General features: G+C 57.1%; 1 protein-coding gene across 1 annotated transcript in view; it reads left to right on the top strand.

Moving 5' to 3' along the window:
* HK2 (hexokinase 2) overlaps window positions 1-14,845 on the top strand; it is a 35,200-nt gene that overhangs the window by 7,435 nt on the left and 12,920 nt on the right. Inside the window, exons 2-4 of the mRNA XM_008641592.2 lie at window positions 6,946-7,108; window positions 13,538-13,686; window positions 13,895-14,014. Of these exons, the coding sequence (XP_008639814.2) occupies window positions 6,946-7,108; window positions 13,538-13,686; window positions 13,895-14,014 (432 nt within the window). The remainder of the gene's footprint in view (window positions 1-6,945; window positions 7,109-13,537; window positions 13,687-13,894; window positions 14,015-14,845) is intronic.

Here is a 14,845-nt window from a genome sequence, read left to right as displayed (position 1 = left end):
TCGGGTCCTGTTCCCCACTTCTGCCCCCCCACCCCAAACCGCGCGTGTCCCCCCATCCCTGCACTGACAGCGATGGAAAACACCTTCCTGTCTTCCGTTCCCTTCATTTTGGGGGTCTGAATCCCTAATTTCGGGGTCCTGAGCTCCCCGAGCCTGTTCCCAGACTGCAGCCCCAAGCAGCAGCGTCCCGTTGGGATGCGTGGAGTGTTGGTCACCCCTCGTTCCTGAGTTCAGGCACCGGGAAAGCTCGAGTGTTCTGCTCTCCCATGGCTGGGGGAGCAGCCGGCCTTTGTCTGGCCGGGACAGCGCTTAGGCTGGGCTTAATAAACTATTCCTGGAGAAAACATGCTGGATGGGAGAGAGTGCGGAGGCTCAGGCTCTTCCTGCAGGGCTCTGCTGGCATGTGGGAACGGGGCAGAGGATCTCATCTGTGATCCCTGACACTGGGAACTGGTCCGGATTTGCTGATCTGAGTGTGAGGTGGTCGGGATTTGCAAATATCGCCATAAAAAATGAGGGAAATGCTTGGAGAGACCTGGGCTAACCCTGGAGATGACACCGGGGAAGTGAAACCTGCCACGTTGGCCCTTCGCCGGTGTTAAATAGGAAGGAAATCGAGGGAGAACATGAAAAAAAAAAAGCGACAACAACAAAAAACCAACCCCAACCCAACAAAGTGCAGGGAAAACTTCCCAACGCAAAGCGATCCGTAAGGAAATACGGGCTCGGCTTCTCCCTCCGCTCGCCAGTGGCCCCGGGGTTGTGCAACAGCCAAATCCACGGGAAGGGGTTGTGTAACCCGAGCAGAAATAGGCCAGCGGCACAGCCCGGCTCCGGGCTCCGGGCTGCTCACGCCTTCCTTATCGGGAGCCTGGAATAATGGAGAGGGAAAGCTTGGATGAAGGAATTCGCCTTCCTTACCCACTGGGAGAAGGGTGTGCGAAGCCTCAGGAACCGGCTTCGTTTCCCTCCCGGCTCCAAAACCCAAATTAAAAAAGTTGTTGAGATGTGAGGGAGAAAAAAAAATATCCAGGAGCTGCCGGCCGGAGCTCGGGATGCTGTGGGAGATGGCACTGCCCTCCCGGCCGCCTCCACAACTGGATTTCTCTGGGATATTTTTAAACACATTCCTGTGAATCCTCCCAGTGAGGCAAAGCTGGGAGAGAGCACGGAGCTCAGCTCGGCTCAGGGAAGGGGAGAGGGGGGAGAAGCCAGCTGTCCGACCTGGCTGCTTCCACCCTGGGTGTCAAAATTATTCCTGGTTTATAAATCTCTCCATGCAAAGGGAAAAGCATGGGTTGATGGAGGCGGTGAAATTCTTGGAAAGCTGCGATTTATTTGGTTGGGTCTTTCTATCAAACCCCCTACTTGAGACAAAATCTGGGGGAAAAAGATTGCAGGTGGTAGCCTGGTAGTTGGGTTGGGGTTGGTTTTTTTGTTTTCCCTTTGGATCAGGGAGAAAAGGAGCTCAGCTGGGGTTAAAAAGTGCCTTTTCCAATAGCTGTGGTTTGTGTCCACCTCAAAGCCTTGAAAATAGCCTCAAAAATTGGATTTTTCTTCCCATTCTTGCCATGGAGCAGCTTTACCTGCTCTGCCACTCATCTGGGGGCACATTACCTTCATCCCCAGCTCCTGCCCTTTTCCTGCTTGGAAAGTGGGTTGTCCAGACTTATCTAACCCCCAAGGGATTGTGCAAACTTTAATTAACCTCAGCAGCGTCCTTTGAGATCCCAGCTTGAAAGTCTGCCGCCGCTGACCTGCGTTCCCTTGGGATGTGCCGGCTCACACTGGGCTTCCTGCTCCCTCAGCCTCGTCATGCCATGGGAGTGGGAGCTGAGCGTCTCTTCTTCCCCATCCCCCTTCAAAAGGGAAAATCTGGGGATGGAATTGGTTTTCCTGCATTTGTGGCCGTTCCCAAGCAGGGGCAGGTTGTCCTCGGGTTTGGTTTTTTTTTTTATTTTTCCTTTGCCAAGGGATTAGTTTTACCCGGCTGATTCCTCCCTGGCTGGCTCTCTGGATATGGGAGGGGCACCTGTGGCAAATTCCTGGAAAACCAACTTAACAGCTTCCCTTGAGGCTGCCGAAGTCAACGGCAGAAGCCAAGGTCAATGTCGGGACAGCTTTTCCCACCTTTGGGAAACTGTCCTGTGTCCCCTCGCACCTCTCCACCTCATCAGAGCTACCCAGCCTCAGTTTCCCCTCCGCAGTGGGATGCTCCCACCATCCGGGGGGGATTCTTGGGGCCAGTGAGGCTTTGCCATCCAACATCCAAGTGGCATCTCTGCCCCGAAGACCTTCTGGGTTCAACATGGGGGAGAAGGAGGACGAGTGGCAGGGTGGTGCCTCGAGGGCCGGTGGGAGACAGGAGCAGTTGGATGTCTCCAGTTCCAGAACTGGGAGGCAGAGCACTTCCCTGGTTGAGCTGGGTTTTTGTGGGGCTGGGGGGCAGCAGGGTCACCTGAGGATGGGTCGGTGGGTGCTCCGTGGTGTCACTTCCTCACCGTGGGTGCCCAGCTCCACCTCCAGCGTGGATCCAGCTGCTGTCCTGGGGGTGAGGATGGGGAGGAACCGGCAGAGCAGGAAACATCTGACTCACCCGGGTTCGGGATGACTCCGGGCGTGTGTCATCCGAGGCTTGGCCATGGCGGGGAGGGCACGTGGGCTTGGATTCGGCGTGGAGGAGCTGAAGGACGTGGGTGCCACCAGGGCCAGGGCTGGGGAGGGTGGGTGCAGCCCAGCATCACCCCTGGGGGGGGGGGGGGGGGGGGGGGGAGCCGGTTCCCTGCGCTGAGTCACCTGGGGTGGGAAACAGGGACAGGCATGGGGAGCGCAGGGACCGAGGACATGGAACAGGGAATAAAACCTTCCCAGTGCTGGAGGCCTTCACCCTGCAGCCTCTGCTGCTCCCTCTGCCTCGCTTTCCCCGAATTCGTCACGTCCCACCACAGATTCGGGTGGGGTGGGAGCACAGCTGGTGCTTGCACAGCATCCCCCTCCCAGAGAAGCGGGGAGAGAGTCAGCATTCCCTAAAACTTCAGGGACAGTGTGCTTGAAGTTAAAAACTGGGGTAGGGAGGGAAGTAATTTAAAGACAATGTAATTCCCAGCAAAAATGTTGCTGGAGCCAGGGGTGACAGTGCGTGCTGTGGGTTTGGGGTGTTCCAGCCTTCCCCAGATGGGAACATTCCTCTGTCATCTCACACACAGCAAATGTTTGGCTTTTTTGCCAAAAAGGTAAAGAATCTAGCCCAGAAAGCAGCCACCCTCTGCCAGTGTTCTGCTTTTGCTCAAAAAGCTGCTGGAATTAGTCACATCCAGCTGAAAAGTACAGCGGGAGGATGCTGGGGGATTGCAAACACGTGCTCCCGCGCCAGGTCTTGGCAGCCACGTGGCTCTGGAAAAGGATTCAGAGTAAAACGAAAACAAAAGGCAAACAACTTCCCTTTCTCGGAACCTGAGGTCATTAATGGGAAAGATGTATCTGGGACCTTATTGCACAGGAACAAAGCTCCCCGGGCCCTTCCCCTTCCCGCTGGGCAGGAAGCGCTGGTGCAGTGCCGGAAGCGCCGTCGCGCTGCAGCTTCCAGCGGCCACAGCAGCCCTGGCCCGTGTCCCTGAGTGATGGGGAGATGGGGAGAGGGTCCCCAGGGTCCCTGCAGGGGCAGCGTATGAGCCAAGGAACTCTTAGAACCCTGGAATGGTTTGGGTTGGAAGGGACCTTAAAGCCCATCCAGTGCCAGCCCTGCCATGGGCAGGGACACCTTCCACTGTCCCAGGTTGCTCCAAGCCCCATCCAACCTGGCCTGGGATGCTCCCAGGGATCCAGGGGCAGCCACAGCTGCTCTGGGCACCCTGTGCCAGGGCCTGCCCACCCTCACAGGGAGGAATTCCTTCCCAATATCCCATCCAGCCCTGCCCTCTGGCAGTGGGAAGCCGTTCCCTGTGTCCTGTCCCTCCATGCCTTGCCCCCAGTCCCTCTGCAGCTCTCCTGGAGCCCCTTTAGGCCCTGCAAGGGGCTCTGAGCTCTCCCTGGAGCCTTCTCTTGTCCAGGCTGAACAGCCCCAACTCTTTTCTATGGATAATGGCATTGACTTGGAATTCAGTTATTTGAAGTCTAATTAATATTTCTACAGCACTGATCCCTTGGTGTCCGGGCTCTTTCAGAGGAGTCTTGAGGAGTAGAACAGTGTCCAGCTGCAGTGCTGGCACCAGAGCCATGAGTTTGGAAATCAAAAGCTGTTTTTTGGGTTGCTTTAAGCTCAGCTCGGCTTTGCTCAGCTCAGGTCACACAGCAGCAAAAATTGGGCAAGTTGAGGTTTCCTCAGTTGCGGGGCGGGCGGACCTTTCCCAGCGGTGGCCGTGCAGCCGGGACAGGCGACCCTGGGCACCTCTCCAGCATCCGGCGTGGAAACGAGCTGAGCCTTGGAGACAGCCTTGAGCCAGGAGATGAGGATTTGCTGGGGTTTGGTTCAAAAACGTGGCATTGAGCTCATTACACCCACAGCTACTCCGTGATCCGGAGCTTTAACACGATGTCCTGGGCTGGGGTATGCCCAGCGCTGCCCAGCTTCCATCCCTTCCTTCTCCCTTCAGATTGTTTAGATTTCCTCCAGGAAACACTATTATTTAGGCTGGAAACTTTCCAGGAATTCAATTGCCCCCTTCAGGATACTAACCTAGTGACTTTATTTGTTTGGAATTGGCAATCTGACCTGAACTATTCCATGATCTTCAAAAACATTAAGCAGCTGAGAAGGTGTTTTGTCTTGAAAGATGCTCAGACCCCAGTGCTGCAGGCTGAATTCCCCCTGTTTTATCCCATCTTTGTAACAATTTGAGGGGTGCTCGGAATAACGAGCTGGGCCACAGGGCTGGGAAGCTTTGGGAATGACAGTGGCCGTGGCTCTTCCTTGGGGGGACAAGACACAGCCAGGGTGGTTTCAATGGGGAAGGAATGTCCTGCTGCATGCCCTGACCTGCCTTAGCTGCCAAGTGGGGTGATAACTACGTTGGGAGAAGATGATCCAGGTTTTAAAGGGCTTTGGAGATTAGAGGGAGGTCACTATGTTCCTCGGGCTGAGGGTTATTCTTGGTACGCTGGAGCTGGAGGACATGGGGGACGTGCCAAGCGGTGCCTGTCCTGGGGAAGGAGGTGAAGCCTCGGGATGGTTTCCTTTTGCTGGGATTTTTGGGTGAGGGGTCTTCACTGCTGAGGAGCAGCTGAGCTCCCAAAGCACCCGGCTTCTCTGGGGTGAGGACCCTCTGTCCTGGGTCAATGGTGTTGACTGATAACCCTTGGCGCAGCTCAAGGAGAGGTTTCCTACCCTGGGGCTGGCACGGAGGTGAGCTCCAGCCCCAGAGGCACCTCTTGACCAGTTAACTGGTTACTGGTGCCAGTAACCAGAGTCAGCACACAGGAGGGAATTTTCAGCGGGTGAAGGCAAACAGGAGGGGAGGGAGGAGAGTGTTTGACTTCCTGCTGCTGGGCTGGATAAGGAGAGGCTGGTAAACAACTGGTACCAGGAAATCTCCAGGTTTCCGTCTCCTTGGCCTTTCCCTCGTGTCTACCTGGTCTTCCAGCTCCTGATTTTGGGCAGAAGCTGAAAGCACCAGGAGAAAGGGGGAGGAGGTTTTACCCATCACACCAGAGGATGCAGCTCCCCAGGGGATGCAGCATCACTCCTGGAATGTGCTGGGCCGGGCTTTCCTCCATCCTCTGACCTCGCCAAAGGGATCTCAGCTCCCGAATTTCCAGCAGAACTCAGGGTGGGGAAAAAAGGATGCGCTGGAGCATCCTGAGCCTGAGACACAGGCAGCCAAAACCGCAGCAGGGCTGTTGTGTCCAGCCCAGGGTTGGATGGCACATCCGTGAGCGAGGTCACGCTGGGGCGGCTGCAATTAGGCACCCACAAAATGCCCATTTCCTCCAGCGTAGCCCCATAAAGCACAATCCGAGCCCGGGTTCCGGTGACCCGGTGTTACGTGCCTGCAGACAGGTGAGCGCGCGGGGTGGAGTTTTCCTCTTGACTTCTCAGGGCTTGCAGCTGCCCTTTAATTAATTTTAAGTGAAGCTAATTGAAACAGGGCATCATTTTGGACCGGGCAGTGTTGGCCTCTCCTGCTGCCTGCTCCGGCCAGGCTGCACGGACACGCGCGGTGCTGATGCATGGCTCGGGGAGGAGCTTTTCCATGCCTTTCCCAGGCAAGACAAGGTGCTTTGATGCCATTTATAAAAGGGCTTCTCCATATCCCCAGCTCAAGGGTGTAACGATTTCCAGGAATGGGGGGTGGATTTCTTCCCTCTCCGGCCATGGCACCCACTTGTGTCACTCCAGCTCCCACTTCTGTCACTCCAGTGTGGTTTGCTTGAGGGTGTTGAGTAGCTCTTGGTTCTTGAGGTGATCTCAGCAGTGGAGAAATGACAGGGCAGTGGATTCCTGATGAGCATCCGCGGTGTAGGAAGAGGCCCCGGGGGTCAAGGTCAAGATGCGTTGATGCCGTGGAATGGGAAGGGCTTTGCACCTGGAAAACCTCCACTGCCGACCTCCTGACTCACTCCTGAGTTTGAATTCCTGCTTCTGTAGCAACCTGTTTGGGTGTCTGTAGGTGACTGAGTGGGAAGATGCTGTGGAGCATCAGGAGCAACTTGTGGTTCGGCCTTCCCAAGCTGGCAGCAGCCTGGGGAGGGGGGGCATTTGGTGAGCTCCTTGGAGAGAGGGGCAGGGCAGTGGTGGGTGATGCCTGGGATGAGCTGTTCCAGCAGTGCTGTCCCTGTGCTGGTGCTGCCATGTCCTGCCCTTTGGGATGGGTCAGAACCTGCTCCTGCTCCTCGTGTCACCCCCAGCAGCTGTGGGAGGGGCTGGACGCTGTCCTGAGCCTGTTGTGGGGCCTGTGCCCACGTCCCCAGCCCTCCACCTGACCTTTGGGCTTTATCTCCACCTTTCAGATCGACAAGTACCTGTACCACATGCGGCTCTCCGATGAGACCCTCCTGGAGGTGTCCCAGCGTTTCGAGAAGGAGATGGAGAAGGGGCTGGGAGCAGAGACCAACCCCACTGCCTCCGTGAAGATGCTGCCCACCTTCGTCAGGTCCACCCCAGACGGGACAGGTACTGTGGGACAGGAGATGCTCCTGGGAGAGCAGAGGGAAGGCTGGGGACACCCGTCCTCCTGGCACTGCCAAAACAGGGATGGCACCCACGGCCACCTTCACTGCTGGTCCTTGGGGCTTCGTCCTGCTCAGGCTGAGGGTGGGGACAGGCCTCATTCCCCACGCTGTGCTGGGACTGGAGGGGCTCCCAGCTGCTGCTGGCGGGAGGGAGGAGGGAGGGAGGGAGGGAGGGAGGGAAGCCGCCCTCGCGTGCCCTTGCTGGCAGGACAGAGACAGTCACGGGTCCGGCCCCTCCGATTTCGTTTTTGCCCAGTGCTCGCGGTGGGGCGTTTCTGCCCCTCCCCGTGCCGGCCGGGCCGCGCTGCCCTCGGCACGCTCCGGCCAGGCACATCCTCCTCAGCCCAAAGAGCTGCTCCCTCAGGCATCCATGGGGGAAAGCTCCTTGTTCCCTCTCCCAGCCCGCTGTTTTGGGAAGGAGCTTGTCTCCATCCCTGCGGGAATCACCCCTTGCCCTCAGTGTACCTGGGGCCCACCAAGTGCTTGGAGCAGTCCTGGCTGCTGAAGGGAAGGAGGGACAGAGCTCTGAGCAGCTGAGGCTGCTCCAGTTCCACACCTGGGCTGGCAGCAGCCCTGGAAAGGGCCCCAGGGATGGTTGGCTGTGTTGGATGGAGTTGCTTGGAGTTGGGGCTGCTCTGGTGCTGGCACCTACACAGGGATCTGTGCGAACCCTCAGTGGCAGAGGCTGCTGTCACCAGCAGAGAGGTGGACGAAGAGGGACAGAGCCCAAATCCCTGATGGCTGCTGGCTGTCCACTCCCTGGAGGCAGGGACAGAAGTGACAGAACCATGGAACCACGGAACCACAGAATCAGAGAATCATGGAATGGTTTGGGCTGGGAAAGCCTCTACATTGGTCAAATCCAGCCACTCCCCAGCACTGCCAAGGCCACCACTAACCCATGTCCCCAAGGGCCACATCCACACAGCTGTTAAATCCCTGCAGGGATGGGGACTCCACCAGGGCCCTGGGCAGTCTGTGCCAGGGCTGGACAGCCCTTTCCATGAAGGAATTTCCCCAGTATCCAACCTGAACCTCCCTTGGCACATCTTGAGGCCGTTTCCTCTTGTCCTGTCCCTGTTCCCTGGGAGCAGAGCCTGACTCCCCTTGCTGCACCTTCCTGCCAGGGAGTTGGTGACAGAAGGTCTCTGCAGCACTGGGCACTGCTGGGTGTTTGCTGGTAATGTCTCAGTGAGTCTGGGGATGGTGGTGGCATCTCCCGTGTCCCTGGGGAGAAACAGGAATCATGGAATGGTTTGGGTTGGAAGGGACCTTAAAGCCCATCCAGTGCCACCCCTGCCATGGGCAGGGACACCTTCCACTGTCCCAGGCTGCTCCAAGCCCTGTCCAGCCTGGCCTTGGGCACTGCCAGGGATCCAGGGGCAGCCCCAGCTGCTCTGGGCACCCTGTGCCAGGGCCTCACCCCCCTCACAGGCAGGAATTCCTTCCTAATAATATCCAACTTAAATCTCCCCTTTTTCAGTTCAAAACCATTCCCGTGTCCTCTCACTACACCCCTGCTAAAAGTCTGTCTCCACCTTCCTTATGAGCCCCTCTAATCCTTAAAGCATCCCCTGATCTCAGCCCCTCCACCTGCACCTACACCCAAAAGCTGGACCTGGCTGCCTGCCCCAGGATCGAGATTCCAATCTATTTAAATGTTGGAGAATATTTTTAATTACAGGGATAGCCAGGAGCCGCCCCTGGGCATGGGAACTGGTGCAGCCAAAGGTGCTGGGTGCTGGTGGAGCATGTGTCAGCACTTCCAGCACCCTGACCCGCTGTCAGGAGAAGGAGCAGTCCCTCCCCATGCCCTTACAAGACAGATCCTTGGCACCCTTCCCTGTATCCAGCTTCTCCAGTGTCCCAGCTGGCATTTTTCACCCGGGGGAGGGAGAAAAGGGGAACAGCAGCATGGAAAATGTCACATGAGAGGGATGCTGGGGCAGTCACAGCACTGCAGCTGCCCAGGGGGGCTGGAAAATGTGGGAGTTTTGAGCAAATCCCAGGGAACTAAGCTGGGATTCCCTGTCCAGCTCGAGCTGGATCCAGCCTCTGAGTGGCATCAGTGTCTCTTGGGTTTTGGAGAGGGGGCTGGAAGGTGGCACGTCAGGGTTGGGGGCTTGGTGTCCTGGCACAGATGGTGTGGCAACAGCTTGGGAGGAGCTCAATGCCCAGGGCTACGTCCTTCCTTCTTCCCTCTTTTTAAAGCTCCTGGGCAAAGTCTGGCCTGGGCTGGGCACCAAGCCCTGCTCCCACTGTCCCCAGGCAGCAGCAGCTGCTCCCAGTCCAAGGTCGTGTTGTTCCTCTGCTCCTGCCCTGCTCCGACCCAGTGCTGGTGCCTCAGGGCTCCCAACCACCCTCCTGTGGAGTGTCTCCGTCCTCCCTCCCCTCCTCCTGCAGCACCCGTGTCCATCCCTGTCCCCCGCTGCAGCACCCATGGCTCTGCTCTGGGATTAGACCCCGTTTAATGCGCAGCTCCCGGGATCCAGGAGGATGAGAGGCGCTTATGGAAATACAAGGTCACATCTGCAGGTTAAGCCAAAACACAGCCCTGGCTCCCGGCTCTCGGTGCCTTTGCCATTCCAGTGTGGTGTGATAAGAGGGGGGAATTCTGCTTTGGAAGCAGAAACTCTTCTAAAAACAACTTTCCTTGCTTTGCTCAGCTCTGGCACCCACTGGAACACCACCATGCCGTGCTGGCAGCGAGGTGATAGGGATCCCAAATAAGCTTCTCCTTGGAGCCCCCCGTGTCTCTCCCAAGGGCTCTCCCTGCTCAGTGCAACCAACACCCTCCTCCCTGCTCCATTCCTGGTTTTTCCAGGCTTTTCTGGGGTCACCAGGTTTCCTCTTCCACACTGGTATTGACACAAGGATCTTGTGGTGCATCCTCTGTTAAGCCCCAGCAGCTGATAACCCCAGCCAGGAGCTTTCAGGAGGATGCTGCAGGACTTGGGGGTCAAATCCCTGGAAATCTGAAGGATGGCTCTTGGCAACACCTTTCCCTTGGCTGGTGGGCTCAGCTCCTGCCAATAACCTTCCTCTGCAGGAAAACCAGCTCATGTGGCACACAGGCTTCAAAGGCTTGACAAAAATTGCTGTTTTCATGTCCAAAGTCCCGTGGTTGGGGATTTACTGCATTCCCAGCAAAGTTTCCCAAAGAAGCCATGTCTGCCCCATCCCTGAAGTGTTCAAGGCCAGGCTGGATGGGCCATAGGGCCTAGTCCAGTGAAAGGGCAGGGGAGTGGAACTGAAAGGTCCTTAGGGTCCCTTCCAACCCCAACCATTCCATGATTCCATGAATTAGCTGGAAGGAGGGAGGGCCTGCCAGGGCGTGGCAGTGGGAAGTGCTGGAGTCTGTGCCTCCACCTTCTCCTGCATCTCCCTGGAGTCTGTGTCTCCCAGCCCTTCCTCTTCCTCTTATTTTTCATTAATCCGATTTGCCGGAGGATTCCTACGCAGCGGAATTGCGGTTGGCTGGAAGCCTCGAGGAGGGATCTCTGAGGTGCTGGGACGTGATCCCACACTCGCTGCCCTGGTCCCCTGGCCACGCTGCTCTGCCCTGCCTGCTCTTCCCAGGAGCACAGCGGGTTTTCCAGGCACTCAACTCTCACCCTTTGCCGAGGGCAAACAGCCCCTGGAATCAGGGCTCTGTGTTTGCCCTCCCTGTTTGGCCTGTGGGCTCAGCACCAGCACTGATACCTTATCACAGGACCTGGGAGCCCAAATGGGGGGCAGTGCCCAGAGCTGGTGCCGGCCCATGGAGCCTATCACGCGTTCCCAGGATGGCTGGGAATTTTCCAAGGGAGAGTTTGCTGCCTTTTTCCTCCTGCTAGGCTGATCCACCCAGGAATTCCCCCCGAAATGCTTGTGCTCCTCCTGTGGTGCTGAGGGGGTGTTGGGCGGTGTTTGGGTCCCGCTGGGGCTCCGTGGTGAGGGCAGAGCAGAGCTGGTCCCACACGGCTCCGGGGCCATGAACCCCACGGGGTGGCTTGGCCAAAGCACCAGGTGTGTGAGGCTGGGCAGGACAGAAGGACGGCCCCATCCGGGCTCCTCAGCCCCTTTTTTGGGATCCTCCTGGGTTCCCTGCGTTACCTCCAAGGAGTTCAGCAACCTGTGACCCTCTTGGCTCCAGTGCCCTTATCCCTGGCACATTTATCAGCCCCCCTGAGGTGTTCTCCATGCTCTGCTAATGAGCAGAACGGCCTCAGTGCCGATGGCCAGGGAAGCGGGAGCACAGTGACCCGTGTGAAGGGCAGGACGCGGTGCCAGCGCTGCCCAGCCGGGCACCACATCCAGCTCTGCCCTGCTGTGGCTGAGGGTGGTGCCCATGGTGGGCTCACCAGGGACAGCGGGGCAGTCGGGAGCTTCTCCAAGGTTTTCCTGGTGTGTTTTCCAAATGTGAAGAGCCACCGTGGCCATGGCATGCCCCGTGGCTGGCAGACAGGCTGCGAAATGAGCTGCCAAACTGGCCTAAAGCTCATCACTGCAAAGGGTCAAGGGGAGGAGGAGAAAGGAGCACCCAGGGATGGACTGAGGCAGCGCAGGAGCTCAGGGCTCTGATGGCTCTGTGCTCTGACCCCCCTGGGGGGATGGGATGCCCTGACCCCTCTTGGGTAATGCACTGACCCCTCTTTCGGTGATGTCCTGGCCCCCCAAGTGCCCTCCCCATTCTCCATCCCCATCTCCGATCCCGCTGCAGCCACACATGACCTTGGAGCCCTCTCATTCATTCCTCATCTCCTTGGAGCGCAGCAACTGCTTTCCATGGCCCTTTTCCACCTCTATAGAGCTGCTCCAGCTCCCAGTCGCTCCCGTGCCCCGTTCCCTCGCCCCGAGCCCTCGGAGGGTCAGCCCAGGAAAGCCGCCAGGCCAGATGGAGCCCCACGGGCTGGGACCAGAGCTGCCTTTTCAGCTGGAGTCACTGGAGATGCACACTGGCGTGTGCATACTAATGACCCGCGGGTTTTGTTCCAACTGTGGCCCCTTTGTACCGCACAAAGCGGCCCCCGGGCGCCGGGATCGGCCCAGGGGAGCCAGCACAGCACATTTAATGCATTCAGGACTCCAACAGTGCTGATAGAGGGCTTTCCCCGGCCCTCTCCCCACTAAAACAGCCAGCTGGGCGCTTTTCCCGCTGCCCGGCTCCCGAGTGCAGCGAGCTGCCTTGAAAACAAACGCGAGGGGACACTCCGGGCTCAGCCCTTGGGGCTCCCCTTGCCAGAAGCCGGGTCCCAGCTCTCCTGGGGAAGGCAGCAGTGAGGGCCCAGAGGGCTTTTGGAGCTTCTCCCTCCCTGGTTTCCTGCTGCCATGTCCCGTGTTGCAGCTGCATGCCGGGAGAGTGCGGGATTCCTGGGATTCGCAGGGCAGCGAGCTCGGCCCGGGCTGGGGAGGCTGAACCTGAACACGAGGGTCTTTTGAGTATATCAAGAACTTAGCCGAGCTCCAGTGTTGCCACAGCTGCCATCAGGGTTTAACCCCTGAGGATGGAGGTTTAGGAGCTTCCACAAGCATCAGTAGGGTCAGGAGTGGCTCGCTGCCTTCTTCCTTTTGGAGCCTGAGTGTTGGAAATGAAAAAGAGTCCGACGACTCCGGCGGGGGGAGAAATTGCAGTCCCAAACCAATGTGGTTGATAAGAGCAAGCTCCGTTTATTAGCAATCCAGAGGCACTTCTATAGAATACCAGCTTGGTAACTCTTAAGTGGCTTAAAACTTATCAAAGCGAATTTCTGCTTCTACATAATTGGACTTACATTGACAAGCTTCTACAGTTATGTTATGATTAAAAGAATTCAGAGTTCACCTCCCCCTCTCCAGGTCTTATCCACACAGCTGTAAATCTTCAAAACTCCCTTTTTGTTCCCAGCCCTGTTTTTTTCACACAGAGATTTTCTCATGGAGAGTTTTTCTCACACACAGGCCTTTTGCTTGCAGGCCTATTGCTTGTATAGTTCTTTTATTGATCCCATAATTCTATCAATGATCCATGTCCCTGATCCTCTAACCAAATCCCAACACCTGAGGCTTGAGCTCATCTTCCCTGGCATCCCTGTTGGTTTGGGCATGGGCTTTTCCGGGCTGGGCTGGTGGGATTTATCCTCCCTCCCCAAGGCATCTGGATCTGGCTCAGTGATGGTGTATTGATCCTCCATTGGCTGTGGGGTGCCAGGGGGCAGAGGAGGGGCAGGGAATACAGTGACTGCTCCAATAAAATACCAAAAAATATAGTAATGAATAAAATAATGAAATATATTAAAAAAATCAGACCTTATCCTTGTACCTGGGAGGGGGCTGGTTACCTCAGGGCTCTGGCGTGGTGTGGACAGAGGACCCTCCGAGTTAACGGGTTGTCCTTGTCCTGATCCCACAGAGGATGGGGATTTCCTGGCGCTGGACCTTGGTGGCACCAACTTCCGCGTGCTGAGGGTGAAGGTGTCGGACAACGGGCTGCAGAAGGTGGAGATGGAGAACCAGATCTACGCCATCCCCGAGGAGCTCATGCGTGGCAGTGGGGTGCAGGTGGGTCCTGGGAGAGTCCCTGATGTGTCCTGGGGCTGGAGCAGGAGTGGCCATCCCGTCACTGCCTGGGCCAGGGGATCCTGCTGGATCTTGTGCTGGGAGCTCCTGGCAGCCAGCGCGGCGATGAGTGAGGGTGGGCAGGGATGTGGGCACAGCGTCCCCTCCGAGTGGGCAGCCAGCTGAGGTCCCACTCTTTACCTTCTTCCAGCTTTTCGACCACATTGCTGAGTGTTTGGCCAACTTCCTGGACAAGCTGCAAATCAAAGACAAGAAACTCCCCCTTGGCTTCACCTTCTCCTTCCCGTGTCACCAGACCAAGCTGGATGAGGTGGGTGAGGGGCTGAACTCTCGCTGTGGGTTCCACACCAATTTAGCTCAGGCTTTTAATTAGGCTCATTGATTTTGGGCCATGTGACCTTTCCTGAAGGGCCACATCTCTCATTCCTGTAAAGCCGTTTCCCAAGCTCTGGGTGAGAGGAGCCTAAGAACAGCACTGTCCCTTTATTTTTATGAATATTTTTTGTTGGTGCAATGACTCAGTGGCTGCAGGATCAGGGACAGAAAGGATGGAACATTCCTTCAGGGAATGCAGAGCTTGGCATCACTTCCCAATAACCCCGTTGCTTGTCATCTTCTCCAAACACACTGTTTAAAGGAAAAACAAATGTTTGCTAAGGATATGTGCCAGGTTGCCATTTTTAAAGCTGTGTGATGACAATAAGTGGTGGTGGATCTCCCGTTTTAAACACACCTGGCCAGGTTTTCATAGGAGCCTGGAGTGGTTTGGTTTGGAAGGGACCTTAAGGACATTCAGAGTGCCACCCCCCTGCCATGGGCAGGGACACCTTCTGCTGTCCCAGGGTGCTCCAAGCCCTGTCCAACCTGGCCTTGGACACTTCCAGGGACAGGGCAGCCACAGCTGCTCTGGACACCCCGTGCCAGAGCCCCTCCCCATCCTGGATTTCTGGATTTCACCTGATTTCTCTGGAGGGTTTCTCAGCCACCACCCATCTGTGAGCTTTGACGGGGTCCTCGTGGCCCAGGGTCACGGTGTGTGCCAGCAGGGCGCGGTGCTGGCGGAGCGAGGGACGTGTCCCAGGAACTGCAGGGGTTTGGGAGGTGACGTTCCCGTGGGATGCCTCCACGGAGAGCAGCTTTT

The sequence above is a fragment of the Corvus brachyrhynchos genome, unplaced genomic scaffold, assembly GCF_000691975.1.
Source record: "Corvus brachyrhynchos isolate BGI_N302 unplaced genomic scaffold, ASM69197v1 scaffold119, whole genome shotgun sequence".
Taxonomy (NCBI): domain Eukaryota; kingdom Metazoa; phylum Chordata; class Aves; order Passeriformes; family Corvidae; genus Corvus; species Corvus brachyrhynchos.
The sequence above is the reverse complement of the archived record's forward strand: the minus strand, read 5'-3'. Positions and strand labels throughout refer to the sequence as shown.